The sequence below is a fragment of the Notothenia coriiceps genome, unplaced genomic scaffold (assembly GCF_000735185.1).
Source record: "Notothenia coriiceps isolate Sejong01 unplaced genomic scaffold, NC01 NC01_scaffold00001209, whole genome shotgun sequence".
In the NCBI taxonomy this organism is placed as follows: domain Eukaryota; kingdom Metazoa; phylum Chordata; class Actinopteri; order Perciformes; family Nototheniidae; genus Notothenia; species Notothenia coriiceps.
The window spans coordinates 8,470-26,451 of record NW_011333910.1 but is presented as its reverse complement, the minus strand read 5'-3'; the positions used below and the strand labels follow the sequence as shown (position 1 = coordinate 26,451).

Genomic DNA, 17,982 nt, shown 5'->3' with positions numbered 1-17,982 from the left:
TCCATTGTCCATTGTGATACTGCACTTTATGTACTTACGTTTCAAAGGCTTGTAAACTACAGTTGGCACTGTTTCAATAAATGAAACAAATTTTCTCACCACATCTTTTGAGTCATTTTGTCCAGCATTTGCAAGCTGTAGACTCTCTGTCTAGTCAGAGCCATATATTGTATAATTGATGCTTTCAGTTTTCAGTTGAATTAATTCAATCCAAGTCAATGGAACACTCACAAGATGTCACCAAAATCACACTGTCTCTTTAAAATCTTTCAGAAAATGATGTAAGTGTATCGAATTATATCGAATCGTATCGAATCGTATCGTTGGCTGAATATCGTGATATATATCGTATCGTGAGCTCAATATCGTGTATCGTATCGTATCGTGAGATTAGTGTATCGTTACAGCCCTAACACACATGCAGACACACACTCTCTATGTGACCATTGAATAACAGAATCACAGTTTCTAACAGTTGAGTTTTCCTTTCGGTATGATTTTTGTTGAGACAATCATAAGAATGTATCTCTGTGTGTCTCAGGTGAAGAAGCGCGTGGTGCAGGTGATCAGTGCGATGGCTCATCACGGCTACCTGGAGCTGGAGGGGGGGGAGCTGCTGGTTCGATTCATCGTACAACACTGCGCCTTACCTGACACATATCAGGTACAACTTCTGTTGGATTTAACCTTAATCAGTGGATTTGTTTGAAAGTTCATATAAAGCTGAGCGTTTTATGAGAAGGTGTAGACTTACAAGGCTTACAAATCAAGTGGATCAAACTTGAAACCTATTTACATTTCTCGATAACATACTTAAGATTTGAATCTAAAACATGAATCCATCTGTGTGTCTCCAGAGAGGCCAGAAGCCCGCAGATCCAGAGGAGGTGACCAACGAGGCTCTGAGGTCGATGTGCGACAACACCCTGCACCTCCTGACCACCACTGTGGGACGACTCGCTGATGTACGTAGACAATCTATTAGGGCTGCTCAATTAATCGTATTTTAATCGCAATTACGATTATGGCTTGCAACGATTATGAAAACAACATAATTTCAAAGTAAATGGATAATCGTTTTTAGTAATCGTGATATCAATTGACCCAAATAATCGAGATTATGATTTTTGCCATAATCGAGCATCCCTACTATCTATTGCTGACGGATTCATCTGGGTTCCCAAAAAAAATGAACGACTGATGTTTGTTTCACTGTTGCATTTTTTTTGAAGCTGTAAAACAGATTATTTCAGGTTAAATGAACAGCAGTTGTTGTCCATTGTATGTGTTAGACTAATTAATTGATTAGAAATGTAACGTATATTTTGTTGTTTTCAGGTGCTGTGGCCGAAGCTGTTGTACTACCTGACCCCCCCTCAGTTCAGCAATGCCACCATGCCTCTGTGTAAGAGTCTGATCGTGCTGGGCAGCAAGAAGAAAAGTAACCAGGAGCCCAACTTCAACATAGACTTTAGTGTGGAAGGTAGGGGCAATATTTACCGACCACATGCATGTACGGTTGGGATGCAAATAATCCATTATTCTGGTGATTATTTGGTCTATAAAATGTCAGATAATAGGGAAAAATACCAAAGTGATGTCTTTGACTTCCTCTTTTGCATGACATCTTACTTAAATGATTAATACATATCCAAAACAGTTGTTCCATTTAGGTACAAAGACAGTCCTAAAGAGCAGCTTTGAGAAAGTTACCATTCTTATTGTGTTTCATGATCACAACATCAAGTAAAATGTGTCTTCTCTGTCCTCCAGTCAATCTGCCCTCTCCTCAAACACTAATGGTCAGGCTGCTGGTAAGTAAATCCAACTCTATAACTAGAACACATTTCTTTTATCTCTGGTAACTTTATATGGAGCCAAACTTTCACATCTTTTTGTGACTAGAGTTTAAAGCAAAGGCTTACTGAACATCCAGTCATAAACAGCTGAAGAAATAGAAATACATTTAGTACAATATAATGAAATCCAGGGCCTGTGTTAGACAACTATTTGTCATACCTAATAATTATCATCCATTGTCGAGTCTGAAGTTTACACATTTTGACTTAAAATATTGTAATTTTAATATTTGGAGCTGCTCTTTCTGTATATTCAACAACAAGGTTGAAAAGAGTAATATACTAATCCTACTCAAAATGTAATTAGTAATCTGAACACCCCTGTCTGGTATCTGTGTGTCTTTGTGTGTGTGTGGTGGTTTGTGCTCCAGGTGAATGCAGCGTTCCCGTTCAGCAGCAGAGGTCACGGAGCTCCCTCCCTGTCTCTCCTTCAGATCCTCTGCATCAACATCCACCCCAACACAGAGATACTCTGGGAAAAAGAGATACCTCCTCTGCTCTCCATTTTAGAGGGTATGAACATATTTGAACATGATCATTTCTATGTTTATATTTATGAAATAGCTTTGAAGGAAGCCTGCTTTCCTGTAGGAGAAACCAAGTGGATACTTGCTGTGCTTTTTTAACAACGTTTACACATATGTAGGGTGCAGATGTTTTGGGATCCTTTACCTTTTTCTGTCTCATGAACATTAGTTTTAGTCTGCCTGTGTGTGGTTTGTTTTCAGAGTCAACAGCAGAGAGCCTGGATAAGAAGCAGTGGGATGAAAAGTTGCTGCAGGTGGGCTTGTTTACTCTATATGAGAATATTATCCTAAATATACTTTGCTCTTAGACAGCCCAAGTCAGACTAAAAATTCCAATGTTTTCCCCGGAAAGATTGTTTAATGGAGTAAACATTACTGTCTGACTCGATAAAGTGGATTTTCTTCTAAATTCTTGTCTCTAGCTCTTGTCTAAGACGCTGTCTACTATTGATGATGACAAGTGGGTGTGTCAGCTGGCAGCAGAGGCCACGAGATACCTCTCGACATATAACAACGCCTTGGAAGAGAAGGTAAGAGCTTCAGCTTTTTCCCCCACAAATCAAAAAAGTGAACTCAATCTATTGTTTTGTTTTGTTAGCAGTAACATAAAATAATTTGACATGGTTTTGTTGTTTGTCGTGCGGCTAGGCCCTCACAGTGAGCCTAATTTAGAGCTTCATGTTGATCATAATAAAACTCAAGATGCCGACTGTGTTCAGTGGTGATTCCCATCCTTTAAGGCTCATGACCCCCTCAAACAAAGCTACGCCTCTTTATGAGAAGGGGCAGGTACAATAAGATGTTCTTCTCCCTGCTCCTTTCCACCATGCGCTATACAAAAATAAAAGACCAGTACAAGTGTACAGGTTTTGTTTTAAAATAACTGCCATGTGTGGAATAAAGAAACGAATGACATAACAGCCCCTGAGGTGAACAGTTAACCTGAGTGTAGAGACTTAATGCTGTTTATTTAACAACAGTAAGTTAAAGATTATTTTAAATGTTCAGTAAAGATGTAAAAAAAAAAATGTATTGTACAAACTATTTCTTCCCAAACCTGTCAGATGAGAACTGTTGATGGTGAACATAGATTACAAACCAGCACTGATCACATTTAACATCAGATATGTAATATAATTTGTATTTTTCATTTTCTCTAGAGTTTCCTGTATCAATGTATCGGAGTGACTCTCAAACAGTGTTTCAATAAGGAAGTGGTTAAAAAGCAGCTGCAAGAAATGCTCCTCACAGCAAAACACAGTGATGCCATCGAAAGAGAGGTACAAATGTCATACGAGGATTTCTCCTGTGTTGTGAATCTGATATAAAAATGAGCATTTCTCAATGATTGCTATTACATTTTCATGCCTGGACTTCTTGTTTCTGTTCTCTCTATCTGTCAGGGAGTTGCAATGGGGGTGGGTCTGTGTGCCAACAGCCACTTAGAGGGAACTCTGGCAAAACTGGAAGAGTTCGGCAAGTCGGACGCCTTCAAGAAGTCACCGAGCATCTTCAACCTTCTCAAAGTACAATAAACATTCATCATATATCCATCATGTGAAGGATCTGTTGTGTAACTGCTGTTGTTAAACACGCTTCTGTTGTCTGTCTTCACTTTCCTTTCCTCAGGAACGTAACGATGTCGAGGTAGAGAAAGTGAAAAGCACATTAATCTTGTGTTATGGTCATGTGGCCCTGAACGCACCACCGGAGAAGATACTGACTCGCATCGATCAAGACATCCTCCGCGCCATCAGCAAACACTTCAATACCAAGGTAATGTACATACAAAGGTAACATAACTTTGTTATTAAAGAGACACAAACTAGCAAACAGGGAAGAATGACACTGATAATGAGGGGTTGAAGTACAGAAAATATTGTAATAAAAGCTACTTGTTAAATATGATGAACTGGTCTGATTGCAATTCAGAGTTAAAATAGTTTTCTGTTTTCCAAATGGATCCATAGTTTTAAAATGTAAACTGTACCATTTATAATATCAGCTCACTGATTGGTCCTCTATGTTTGCTAGTGGGCGGCTCATTTTAAGACTTTTTCAATGTTGTCAGTTCAGGTTTGTTGCTTCAAGTGTTTTTCCCAACATTGCCCTGAAATAGACCCTGTGATGTCTGTCAGCTTGTTTATTTAAAACTCATTTCTTTATGTGTGCATCTCGCAGTGTTAGGGAGCAAATGGTGACTTTTTTTTATTTTGGAGGAAACAAAAATTGAAATAATGAATTAATTATATTTTTATTTAACACTTTTATTAACAATACAAAATAACTTTATTGGGGTAAGCCTTAAATCCAGAAAAGCAGTCTGCATTTATTTTAAAAAAAATTGTCCAAACATGCTTTATACCTTGTGAAAATGTTCTTCTGTTGAATGAATCCCTATAGCAACGGGGAGGCAGCAGTTAGTATGTTGGTAAATCTGCAGATTTCAGAAGTAACACTGTCGTCCGCTGTGTTGACTTTAGTTAAATCACAAGTCAAATTATGCCATTCTCAAAAACAGCCACACACACACCTCTGCACACATCACCCAGTTGAGATATTTGTATGTTCTCTCATGACTTTATTAACTCTATTTCACACAGGTTCTGGGGATTAAAGTAGAGACAAAGGTATTGTTGAAGGAACTCCGGGACCCTCTCTCTCTCCTTCAGCTTTCTCTTTCTCACTTGCCAGTTAACTTTTCTTTATTTCACCTCGCTCTCCTTCCTTACTCTTTTGTGGATTTTTCTTACAATTCTGCACATGTTGTGGTGATATTTACTAAAACTTTTACGGAAAGTGTCTTTAGGGAAAGAATACACACCTTGCTACAATGAAGTAACTGTTTTTTCTAAAAGCATTTACTTTGCTGTATATTGTATTTCACACTGTTAGAGCACTAGATTTCACAAGTGTCTTATATGGTTAATTTGATGACTGTATTTTACTTCAAACATGCACAGTTAATAGAGTTGACTGGTCAGAAGTGAAAAGGCTCTTCCTCAGTGAAATATAGTTTGATGAACATGATCCAACAATCTGTGGAGTATCAAACCCCTTCAGACTGAAAAGGTGGCTGTTTAAAAGGGTCAGCATTGATTGAGAACAGTGGCTGTGATCAGTTCAAATGGATTCTAGTCATGACCGATCATCGCTAAAAAGAAAACAATTTAATCTTCTATTGCAGCCACTTTTATAGCCCGCAGGAAGTGAGGCTTTGATACTCTAAGCTTCTCTAGATTTGGGTGAATTAATGAAAATACATTGCCTTCGTTACTAGATGGTGTTTCTAACCTTGCATCTAAAGCAAAGTGTGTTCCTCTGGCCGTTACTGAATCCTTTTATAATTATTTTTAAATGACCTACATTACTAGCAACATCCTCGCTACATTACTTATGTGTAAATGGGTTTGAGTCAAAAGCTTCTTGTCAAATAGACATGTTATGGTTTCATTATTTGGCTCCTTTTTAAAGAGCTGGTTTACAATAATGCTGCATTATTTATGCGGTTGTACGCTGTTAGAATGACTTACTGTTTTTTGTTTCACTGCTACAAACAGAGATTGAACTGAAATTTTAAAAATAGCTTTTTATCCAAATTAAAATGAGTATAAAAATCCTTCCCCTTTGGATCCATCTCCCTCCGGTCCAGACACGTTCATTCTTTCTTTCCTTCATTGCCTGATGGTGGATTTTTGGAGTGTGAAAGGGCTTTTGTAATTTCTTGCTAAATCTTAACTGCTCTTTTGTGACTTCTTTAAATAAGAGCCTGCTGGTGGTTTGCTGTCAATCGATCTCTAATCTCTAATCACACAACTCTGATTTCAAGTGTCTCTCCATACAATAGGCATGGAGGATCAATCCCGCTATCCCCACAATTCCGCTTCTTGGATTGATTGCATTGATTGCTTTGTTCTTATACTGCCGGAATGATGATTTTGGATCAATCGCTTGTAGAGTTGCATCTGCTAAACTGGGCTCCAGTTGGCCTTGTTGTTTGCATTCCTGAAAATGCAAATAACCCTTTTCTTCATATTGTGAGCCTACTTGTTTTTGTCTCTCCCTATAACAGGACCTGACTATGAAACTCAGTTTGGTCCAGAGTGTTGGGCTCATAGCCAAAGCCATCAGTGAGTGTGTGAAGAAACAAGGCTACGTCTTCTCTCGCAAACAGGAGATCATCAATGTCTTGCTGGTCAGTAGTCAATTCGGTTTGTTTAACTTTAGGGTTGCAGAATTAATCCAAAACTTGTTGAGATTGCAATATGGACTCGTGCAATATTCAAATTGCAGGAAGCACAATATTAAGTATATATAAGGCTAAATACTGTATGTGTTGAAAACACATCATGATACCGCAAAGATATCCCTGCCTACTATTTGTACTTTACACACTTAACAAAACAAACTGATCCTCTTAAAAACTACTCCATTAACATTTAATATATCTTTCAATGAAAAATAAAAGTTAGGTTTAAAAAAAGATCAATCCCTCTAACATACTGAATGGTATTTAAAGTACTTATTGTTTTAAATGGTATAGCCCCACAAGTCACACATGTTTAATTGTGGATGAAACTACAATTTCTCTGATCTGTATTCATGCTGTTATATTTACACTATTCAGGATTTCATCAAGGCAGAGCCAGCTGACTCATTGAGGACTCCACTACGCCATCTTGTGATGACCACCTTTGCCAACCTTACGTATCCCTCAGCTTCAATGTTTATCACAAATGTCCACAAAAACAGGACATCCCATCATTTCCAGTGTTTCATCCTTGACTTGTAGTGCTTCAGGCCTCTGGACCCTGCACTCAGTGAGAATGAGAGCTTCGAACTGCTAAAGGTGTGTGTGAACACTGTGTTCTCTCTGCCACCCGAGATACAAACTCCAGAGAAAACCAAAGAAGAGGAGACACTGGACCCCAAGCAGAGAAAAGTAAGATAGAGATGTGTGCTCACACTGTTTAAACTATTTACACATTCATTCCTCTCAAGAAAAACACACACACTTTTAAACATGTAAACCTCATTTTGTGCAATATTTTTCTAATTCTGTTATGTTGTATGTCCTTGTTTTTCTGTGCAGGCGCTGTACACAGACACTCTGGCTGCACTGCAGGACCTGCTGAAAAGTTTTCTGGCCAGGGACCCCACACCTGATGGCCTGCAGAACATCTTTAAGGTGATGTTTCAGACTAATTATTCAATTAAATATTTGTATATTTGCATTATTCTTTCGTGGTTTTATTGTTCTTTTTAGACGTGATCTAATTAGTGGCAGATCTTTTTAGCACATTGCTGCACATTAGCATCAGCTAGCTGGTACCAAATCCCACCACCACTATATGTTGTGTCTCCTGTCCTTTATACCCTTGACTTGTGTTTTAGGTTGTCTAATTAAAAAGAACAATTGGATTAGCTAGATGTCCATTGGCTGTGAAGCTTTGCCTGCGGTATGACTGCAGCACTGTGTTGTCTGACATGATGTGTGTTATTATGCTGTGCAGCACATTGAGTCGTGGTTGAGCTCCGGGCAGGACCACGAGAGAGAGAGGTCTGTCAAAGCTATTTCCCATCTGCTGGCTTTCTACCTGGAAAACCTGAATGTCAAGGTACAGACACACAACACACACATCAACCCTCAGTCTTTGTCTTTCAGGTTTGATATTTAACAGCATTCTTGTAACTCATTCAAATGTGTAATACAGACACCCTAAACAAGGATCCTATCAGTGATAATGTTTGTTTCTTTACCAGCTATTAAAATGTACATTTTGTGACTTTCTTTTCCGGTGTTTCCCGCCTCTCTGTGTAGAACATGGTGACTTTCCACAACCTTGGAGCTCTGCTGGGCCGCCTGTCTCCCCGATGCTCTGACCCTCACCCTGCTGTGCGCACCGCTGCTGTGGACTGCATCTACTCCCTGCTTTACATTCAGCTGCGCTATGAAGGTACAGAAATGTTTACTGTGTGTTTTACAGTCACTGCATGAAAGTTCACGTGATGTATACATTTTTGTGATATAACTATGTAAAACTAGAATGTTTATTTATTCAAGTCATTCCAGGAGGGTAAATTAAAACATTTGTATTTCTCACTCAACATATATAATCCAGTTTTAACCTAGATGTTTTACGTTTATGCATTACAAAAACTAGTTTATGCAAAGCTTGCCGTTGACCCGATCTAATTTGTATTTTGTGTGCAGGTTTCTCCCTAGATTATAAGGATGAAGGTGTGGACAGTCTTTTGCTGCTAAAAGAAAAACTGGATAACCCTGACCATTCGGTCTTATATAAAACCTGCTCCGACCTCACCAAGGTAACACTCAGCACGGCTGTCTTAGACATTCTCCTATAGTACATGTATTCAATCCTTCTGTTTCCCTGACAAGGAAGATATCTGTTCATTCAATATTGTTTTGTTGTTTTGCCTTTATTCTGCAATCAATATTACCTCTCTTCACTGTTTATGTCAAGATAGACAAACCTGTTTGCATCTTTGTGTGTGTCAGGTGATGAGCAAGCGCCTCCCTCAGCAGCAGCTGACCACGCTGGTGTTCATGTTGTTTGAAGGGCTGGTTGACAGTCAGGCAAACTGCTGCAGAGCCTCGTCTGTCATCCTCAATACTCTGCTGAAGAACAGAGGAGGAGGACTGCAGGAGCTGGTAGAACACTCACACACACACACACACACACACACACACACACACACACACACACACACACACACACACACACACACACACACACACACACATATGTCACACAGGCCTTTGTTGCACCAGCTAATTCATTGCCTCTTTGTATTTCAGGTCCCAGAGATGCTGGAGGTGCTACATGTGCGTCTGCAGAACATCACAGAGGAGCAGGTACCAACTGACAGTGTTTGATATTTAGCATAATGTGAATATTTTTTATAAATGTTTAGCTAATATTTGAAATTCTATCCAATCATCAATGAGCTATCCCTGCTAATCTGTTTCTTTGTACCCATGCTTAGGTGCGAGTGGCAGTGGGACAGACGGTACTAATCCTGGCTTCTCAGCATCTACAGACTGTCGTCAATACACTAGTCAACCAACCACTGCCGTATGACAGGTATATATATCATTTATTATAAGTTTCTTTTGCCTTTGTAGGACAAAGGATTTCTCATAGAACTAAGAGTTTATTTTTTAAATGACTTTTTATTTTTCTCTTTGTCCAGTTGGACCAGTGAGATGTGGATGGCCTTGGGGGCGGACCCCATCGTAGCCAATCAGATCATGGAGATGGTGATGGAGAAGCTTCTCATCATGGCGCCCTACGTAGACCAGAGGGACTCAATGATGAGAGGAGGGACGACGAAGGTGGCAACCAATCAGCCGCTCGCTGTGAGTCTCAAACTGAATACATCGTATTGCATCAAGCTTGAGATAAAAATTAAGATTGATTTTATCCTATACAATTCCCCTCAACATAAATATGAAAGCAATGCTATCAAAGGGAAATGTTTAAGTAGCAAAAGAGGATGATTCTCATATTTTTGCATGTGTCTTTTCTTTGCTTCCAGATGACATGTGGTCTCAAAGAGCTGTTATTAAATGGCCAGAGTCAGGAGCCGGCACTCAGCCTGTTCCCTCAGCTCTTCTCCTGTCTCACTGTCCGACTGGGAGCAAGTGTCGGGGTCTCGGCACCGAAGGACAACAACAATAAACACACTGCCTCCATCCACGTAGCAGGGTGGGCTTATTTTTCTCTTTAGAGCTGGTAAAATGTAAATGGTATTGTCTGTTCAACCTTCATTTGAAGTGTGTCTGTGTGCTAACTATTAGGTGTCATTTGTTTTTGTGTATCAGGGTAGCAGCTGACGCTCTGCGGATCTTGTTAGCACGGGCTCAGTTAGATGAGGTGATGAAAAGACTGGATGAGGATAAAGCCTGGGATGCAATGAAGGAAGCAAATGCACACGTAATTGGAGTCACACTGCTGGCAAGGTACGCATACGCACACCAGCTGGGTCACTTTGAGATCTCAATCTGAAATGTACAGTTGATAAATGCTGTTACAGACAAGTACAACTATTACATTGAACAGGAGTCAAATCGTTTTCTGTCTCTTTAAAAAGTAAGTATGTTAAGGTGTTGCTTGATATGAAAAACACCATCCTTCTGCTTTTGCATTATTCCTATCTAAAATGAGGGCTGATTTTAGATAAGAAAACCTACATTTTTATTTTATCTTTTAGATTAAAATGTCATAAAAAAGCAAAACATGTCTTGTTTTTTCAGTTTAAAACCAAAAGATATTCAGTTTAATTTGATAAAAAAAAAAGCAGATACTATTCAAATTTTACAAACACAGCCTTTTTGGTTTTTGCCAATCGATTAATCGTTGCTGCTACAATTTAAATGTATGTCCTCACCAGTACTCCAGCTATCGTTTCATATAGTCTCATAACTAGTAGAAAATGTGTTCCAAATAAATAATTCCTCAATATATATAAGGCTAGAAATAAATGTGTGTGTTCGTCTGCAGGGCGATGGCTAAGCATGCTGGTCCGAGGCTGCCCTCCATCGTGGAGTGTCTGTGTCCGTCCCTGAACAACATCTACGAATGCCAGAGAGTCACAGTTACTGCTTTCTTTTCTGAGGTGATGCACTATGAAATATTGCACATCGTTTTGTTTTTCTGTGTTCGAAAGGGGCAGCTAACCCCATGAAGTGTAAAAAAATAGCCACAAATGCCACTAAATAATAAAGAATATCATAACATAGGTATCCTGACACCTCTCTTTTGCTCTCATTTCCTGGATCCAGCTGTTAAACCATCACGTGGTGACGGAGTTGATGTTGATAGATGTGTTGATGAACAACATGATGGAGAGGATATCAGATCCCTGCTGCACTGTGCGCATGCTGGCTGTGCGAGGGCTGGGCAATATAGCCTCGGGATCACCTGAGAAGGTACTGAGCTCTCACACACACATACAACAGAAGGGCTGCACAATTAATGGAGATGTTAACTAAATTGCACAATGGACTTGGTCAATTATAATTCACAGGAAGCACAGTGTTTATAAAAGTTAAAATGTTCTGAAATAGCATTTAGAATCATCATTTATTGTGGAACTGCAGAGACATGCCGACCAACAAATTGTGTTCTTAAGACTTTAAAACATATTTGTTTGATTCTTGGTTCCTCTTTCTAACCCTGGCTTCCTTCTTCCACCAGGTGAATAAATATGCCAAGGAGCTGCTGGCAGCCATGAGCTCAGGCATGGAGGAGAAAGACGATCCAGGTAAAGTGACAGCAGTCATTTCTCATGGTGGGAAACATGAGAAAGTTACATTAATCTGAAGTCTGGCTCTCCTGATTTATTTACTTACGTTTACAGTCCAGTGGTTTGGGGTTTCACTTTCCCTCACCACATGTTTATCTTAATCTCATTATTGATTGATTGTCATTCGTAGAAAATGTTTTTTAAGTTCTCTCTTTATCCCTCAGGTAAGCTGATCACCCTTGAAGCCATGTCAGGTCTTTCCAAAGTTCTCCTCTATCTGGACAAGAAGAACGTCCACTTATTAGTGGTCTATATCTTCATGAAGATTAAACCATTCTTGGAAAGCGTAAGTTTTGTCTAAGTTACTCAACATTTTATTTGATTACATATATTGTATGACGTCTAGAAAAATTAAAGGATCAAAGTAACTATTTTTTGACAGTTCTGGAAGTTTTTGCGAATACTTCAGCAAAGAGACCGTTTAGTTTCTTTATCTTATCCAGAGCCGATGTGGGTTGGTGTTCTGTGTCTCTGTTCAACACACACACACACACACACACACACACACACACACACACACACACACACACACACACACACACACACACACACACACACACACACACACACACACACACAGAACTAAATATCTTGCTTTTGCTATTCCAGGAGAACGATGAGATCCGCTGTGCTTCCATCCATCTGATGGGGAACCTGTCCAAGTTTGGCTCAGGAGAGCCGGTCTTCAAAGACCAGATCCACAATGTCCTGGTCAGCCTGCTGTTACACCTGGTGGACCCTAACCCAGAGGTGGTCAAGGTACTGAGAGAACTAAATGAATAAACTCTGAACCTACAGGGCATACTGCTACATTGTTAAATACTGATATCTATCTTGTTTTTGCATCTGTCCAGGCGTGTAAGTTTTCCATGCGAGTGTGTGCTCCTGTGGTGGGATCAGAGCAGATCACCACCATGTTTCAGAACCACCTCCACGAGGACAAGAGCTTACACTACGGAGAGTTCATCAACGACCTCACCAAGTACCTGGTAAGACACAGACACTCAAACACATGCACGGCTGGAAAGGGGTATCCTGCAACTCCTTCGAAAATAATAAATGAAAGGGATATAAAGCAGGAGGTCGGAAGTTTCTCAGTGAAGTTAGTTGGATTTAGATTCAGCTTTTTTGATGCTATTTAACAAAAAGAGCTATCAAAGTCTGGAAAAAAATGATTGTATATGTTCAACATACACTTTATTTGTTGTGGTTCATAGATTCAGGACTTTCCCGGCATGCTGAACTTCTATCACATCTCCGTCATCCAGTTCTTCAAGAGCAGCTGGGCGGAGGTCCGGGCCGGAGCCGCCATGTTTATAGGTGAGAACATGAACGCCTCAAACTAGTGAGACTGTGTACGGACCACAGACAGTTTGTTCATGGTAATATAATGCAACCTGATTTAAGGTGTGTGTGTGTGTGTGTGTGTGTGTGTGTGTGTGTGTGTGTGTGTGTGTGTGTGTGTGTGTGTGTGTGTTCAGGGTTTCTACTGGGGAATCTTCAAGAGGAGCATTTTTCCCACCTCAACATGGGCACCATCACTAAAGGTGATTCACTGCACATCCTTGCTTCCTCCGTAATGTAAGGTCATTCTGTTTTCCTTCTGGTATTGACTGAGTGTTTGTCTTCAGGTTTAGTGATGCTGCTCAAAGATCCAGATCCTGTGGTGAGAGTGAAGGCTGCGGAGGCCATGGGACATTTCCACTGACACACAGAGACAAAGAGATGCATACCAATCATGTGTGGTGGTAGGTCACCCCTACACAGAAAACAAACTACGATATATATATTTATGGTTTTAAATAGTCAAAAAAAATTATTTGCAGTAATTAAATACAGAAACGTCATTCAAACCAAAACTATGACCAAAGCAGGAATTATGTGCTGTGAAACTTTACCAATGTTAAAAAATCATTAAAAAAAAACACTGATAATACTTATTCAAAAACACAATGCACATATATTTAGCATTAGCAGCTTTGTCAAGCCTCTTTTTCCACCTAACTATGGTACTTGAAAGGAAGTTTCATTTCGTAGCTATATTTTAGTGACCAAAGACTGTGTTGCTGTATACAGATCACATTCATTTCCTGTAGTGTTTAGCGTTCAGTCTGAGTGACAATACCAGAGATATACTGTGTTCTTTCAAAGAAATCTACCAAGATGTTTCTAATGATAACATGCATGACAACATTTCCATATGTGTGGTCATACCAGCAATCCATGACAGCGTATTTAATGTGAGTTTTAGTTTCAGACAATCTCTTTTCAAAATATTTTAGAGTGAAACAGCAACAAGATTCATCCCTACAGTCCATTAAAACTCAATGAAGCATTTTAGGTCTATTAAATGGATTGTTACGTTGAGTAAATTATGTTGAGGTCTATAATAGAGAACACGCTGAATGTACTAGAGCTACAGCAGGGCTTTCATTTGTTTTATGTTTTGGAATTGTTTGTGAAAGATAAAAAACTGGATGGTAAGATGTAATCGCTATGTCCAGCAGTTCAGATCATCTAGCAGATTTTGACAAATCAGACAGCAATAACCCATCAGTAAATACCTTTTTACTTTTTATAACCAACCAGAACAGTGTTAGGACATTTAAGCTTTTTAACCCCACGGTAATGTTGGTGCCAAGCTTCCATTTCCAAGCAGTAAGCTCAAACTTCGCAAACTTCCTGAAGTTGGAATCATTGCGCTCCATATTTTCATTCCACATAAGACAGCTATTAGTTTAATACACACAGTTGAACTTTTGATTCTATTTCCCATAATGGGTCGGTAAGAAAGTCATTAGTGTTTGTTGTTGTAACACTCATTTTGGCCACAGGGGGCTGGAGTGCACCACTACTCTATTTTTTGAAAGTGCTAAAAGTTATTAAAATGCATTTCTAGTATGTTCAATAACTTGCAAATACACAATACAAACTCGCCTAAAAAAAAAAGTGATGCTTTTAGACCTTTTTAAAAAAAATGTCCCCATCTTGTGGGTGAAATTAGTCGCTTTATACCATCTGCTTTCTCAGTTTTAAAAAAATAAACTAGTGAATGCTTATTGCCATTACATTTATTTTAGGATGGATTATACCTTTTCATAATTACAATTTAGTTTACATTTAGGATTATTTATATGCGAGGTGATAATTCTGTGCATTTTTAGACAGGCCAGCCCTCCAGACCTAACTATTCACAAAAAAGTACTTCCAAATCAGAGCCGCCATGAAAAGAGTCAGTGCCAAATGTTCATTACATAATTTATAACCGGACCAGATAGATGCTGTGAAAGATTTTCTCTCTCACATGCCGTTGTTTCCATATAATTATTCCATTAAATGTTTCACCTCTTAATATCTTACTATGTAAATAAATGTGTGAGCGTTATACTCTGTAAGGATGTTTATACATGTTACCTTTATGTCTGCAAACAAATTCACTCGATAGACAACAAAGAGTGATGCAAAATAATCATAATGCATTTTTAATTGAATTTCATCTAGAGACAAATGTCCAATACAGAGTCAGGTACAATCAATGCATTGTTTGTTCCAGGTTAATGATAATATCTTGTCTCAAATGTTTCTGTTGCACTTTTTAGCTGTCATCTAGTCCCTGATTTTAAGAACTAAAAGGCAAAAATCATAAATCCTCAATAGCAAAACATGTGGAAAGCATCTCTATATGTTTGCCATAAGATACCTTTTGGCATTCTGGTTATTTAAGACACAAATGTTTCCCCTAATGTGACAAGTTATTTGTGGTTAGAGAACAGAGCGTACAATAGGCTGCTCCTGGATCAGTATTCGTTGCACTAGATGTTCTACAAAACAGGGACTCGTGGCTTCTAGCACTTTCTAACACTATGGCTTGGTTAAGGGGTGAATGGTAAATAGTAATAATAAATGTTATGAGTTTTAAAATATGTTATTGACTTTATACCACTGATATGATTATCTCATTTCATCTACTTGTTTTTATTAACAAGTTGAATGCTGTAAATGTATGTGTATGACACACATTACTGGACCAGAAGAGTGTGGATGTTGGCAATCAAATGTATTTAAAATGAAGAAATAAACATATCCATCAAAAATGTAACGGCTGCATTTTTTTCTTTGTGTGTTAAGTGTAGTTTTCTCTGTGTCCACACGGGCGCAGTCAAGAGCAATGTATTGTAATGTTTCATTAAAAATGCTGTTTCAACTTCTTGATGTCCAGGCTTACCCATTATGTCAGTGTTCCTGTGTCTCAGGTGCAGTTTGACAGCAAAATAGACAATAATAAGTTCATCATTGCTTTCAGCCTTACAGTTCCTCCCTTCTCTTTATTATTTGTGTGTGTTTGGACTGACACATCTGAAACAAGAACACTGAGTGTGGTGTAGCGTGAGTTTGAGACCACCCTTGGGTTTTTGTGCCATAACAGCAGCAGTGTATGATCCACTTGAGCTGTTGAATAACCTACAGACAGTAAACACAGCTATTGTGTGTTTCAGACAGGATGATCCTGAGCCTTCATCCTGCCAGCTGTATAATGTCCTGTGTGTCTGTTTCTGTGTGTTCGAGAGAGAGAGAGAGACGCACTGGCCTTCACTTGCCTCTTTTATCTCCAGGTGTGAATGCAGTTTAAATAGTATTTTTCATAAATTAGAACATCTTGAATATTGATCTTACGCAGAAGTTTCAATGAAATATTTAAGAAAATGTGTGAGTGGAATGTTACTAAGTACATTTGCTGAAGTATTGTATTTAAGTCTAGATTCAAGGTACAGCATCACAGTGGAAACTAAAGAATGCAATTCCTGAATAAATTGCTAGTGGGAATGCTTTATGCTGAAAAGCTGACGCTAAACTACTATGCTGAAATGTAATGTGTAAGAAGAAAGTGAAGAATTTAGATTGAAATGATACATGAATACTGGGGGCTTGAATGTGTGATGAGAGAAGAAAAGAAAGTAAAAAGTCTTGGAAAAGCAAGAGAATATTTGAACTGCAATCTTTTGAACTAACTTGATGGTGAATGATCTGTCGCCATGCCAACGGCATTTGATGACATCCCATAATACGCTTAGACGCATTGATGGCTGCATCGTTACCAAGCCTGTGAATCTTTGGGCCATTTGGAGCATTTTCACTGAAGTTATGAGAGAACCGTGTTTCATTGTGTTGCCATGGCAATGGCATTTGAAGAAATCTCAAAATTGCCCCGTATATGTCTTCACGGCTGGATTGTTAGCACACATGTGAAGTTTGAGCCCTTTTGGAACATTTTCATAGGAGTTATAGCGACATCGTCTTTTATGCCGAGGGATGCGGCATATGATGAAACCCCATAATTGACGTAGAGCTGTTGAGGGCTGGACCGTTAACCATTATCTGAAGTGTGGTGCTGTTTTGACCCTTTTCATAGGCTTTACGACAACATCGTGTTTTATGGCGAGGGTTATTTTTGAGATCAAAGGTTTCCATGGTGATCAAAAAAATGTGGCAAAGGCTCAAATTTGTTGAACAACACATTTCTAACAGGTTCGTTGATTGACCAAAAAATATCAACAGTTGGAAGATTGAAAATGGGATTATTATTTGTAGGTCATTGAAAAGTAGAATCATTTAGATATATGTGAACATTGAAGTTTAGATTTTAGAAAAGCTGACACTGTAGTACACCACTGGTTTTAAAAGTGATTCATAAGAGTCATGTTTAAAGATGTGAAAGATCCTCTTGTAAGTAAGCGCCACGATAAATCATGTAATAGAATAGATTATATTGAGTAAGGTTATTCGAACGTATATCATGAGAATTAGAAGTGGCATGAAGTGAAAAACAACTTTTGATAAGCAGTAGTACATAGGGCGAGATGAGAGCATGATAAAGAAAAACATAAATGAAAAATTATAAATGCAACGTGATATAAAAAGACATAAAACAACGTGACAACCTCTTCCGTACACTGGATGAGACATCGATACAAGCATACTGGTTTATTTCTGCGGAAACTAGACAATACGATGTCGTGTGTTAAGAAAGAACGAAGGGCGCCCAATAAAACGCGGTGCAGAGGAGGGTGATCACTTTGAGCGTCTTTGAGGCAAGCTTGTAGTTTTGCAAGTCGAGCCAGCCCCTTAGCTACTATAATTAAATAGTAAGTATTGATAAGTATCTAAGGTTCCCCCTTTAGATTGTATGGTATTAATAGTCAGTCTAATCACAAGTATGTACCTTCAGATACCTCTTTGAGTAAGTCGGTGAAGTTGTTAGAAGTACG

The 17,982-nt window shown here is 38.8% G+C and overlaps 1 protein-coding gene across 1 annotated transcript in view; it reads left to right on the top strand.

The window, feature by feature from the left end:
• Positions 1-15,812, top strand: part of mroh1 (maestro heat-like repeat family member 1) — a 21,513-nt gene extending 5,701 nt beyond the window's left edge. The window contains exons 10-42 of the mRNA XM_010787596.1: positions 542-664; positions 858-965; positions 1,339-1,483; positions 1,774-1,814; positions 2,231-2,372; positions 2,588-2,640; positions 2,809-2,916; positions 3,547-3,666; positions 3,790-3,912; positions 4,016-4,162; positions 4,990-5,016; positions 6,459-6,581; positions 7,014-7,093; positions 7,187-7,328; positions 7,479-7,574; positions 7,900-8,004; positions 8,208-8,343; positions 8,601-8,713; positions 8,907-9,059; positions 9,207-9,263; positions 9,395-9,492; positions 9,602-9,767; positions 9,947-10,116; positions 10,233-10,370; positions 10,912-11,026; positions 11,193-11,339; positions 11,608-11,674; positions 11,881-12,002; positions 12,326-12,475; positions 12,571-12,705; positions 12,934-13,036; positions 13,198-13,263; positions 13,348-15,812. Coding sequence (XP_010785898.1) covers positions 542-664; positions 858-965; positions 1,339-1,483; positions 1,774-1,814; positions 2,231-2,372; positions 2,588-2,640; positions 2,809-2,916; positions 3,547-3,666; positions 3,790-3,912; positions 4,016-4,162; positions 4,990-5,016; positions 6,459-6,581; positions 7,014-7,093; positions 7,187-7,328; positions 7,479-7,574; positions 7,900-8,004; positions 8,208-8,343; positions 8,601-8,713; positions 8,907-9,059; positions 9,207-9,263; positions 9,395-9,492; positions 9,602-9,767; positions 9,947-10,116; positions 10,233-10,370; positions 10,912-11,026; positions 11,193-11,339; positions 11,608-11,674; positions 11,881-12,002; positions 12,326-12,475; positions 12,571-12,705; positions 12,934-13,036; positions 13,198-13,263; positions 13,348-13,424 — 3,696 coding nt within the window. The 3' untranslated portion in view covers positions 13,425-15,812. The remainder of the gene's footprint in view (positions 1-541; positions 665-857; positions 966-1,338; positions 1,484-1,773; positions 1,815-2,230; positions 2,373-2,587; positions 2,641-2,808; positions 2,917-3,546; positions 3,667-3,789; positions 3,913-4,015; positions 4,163-4,989; positions 5,017-6,458; positions 6,582-7,013; positions 7,094-7,186; positions 7,329-7,478; positions 7,575-7,899; positions 8,005-8,207; positions 8,344-8,600; positions 8,714-8,906; positions 9,060-9,206; positions 9,264-9,394; positions 9,493-9,601; positions 9,768-9,946; positions 10,117-10,232; positions 10,371-10,911; positions 11,027-11,192; positions 11,340-11,607; positions 11,675-11,880; positions 12,003-12,325; positions 12,476-12,570; positions 12,706-12,933; positions 13,037-13,197; positions 13,264-13,347) is intronic.
• Positions 15,813-17,982: the final 2,170 nt, after the last annotated feature.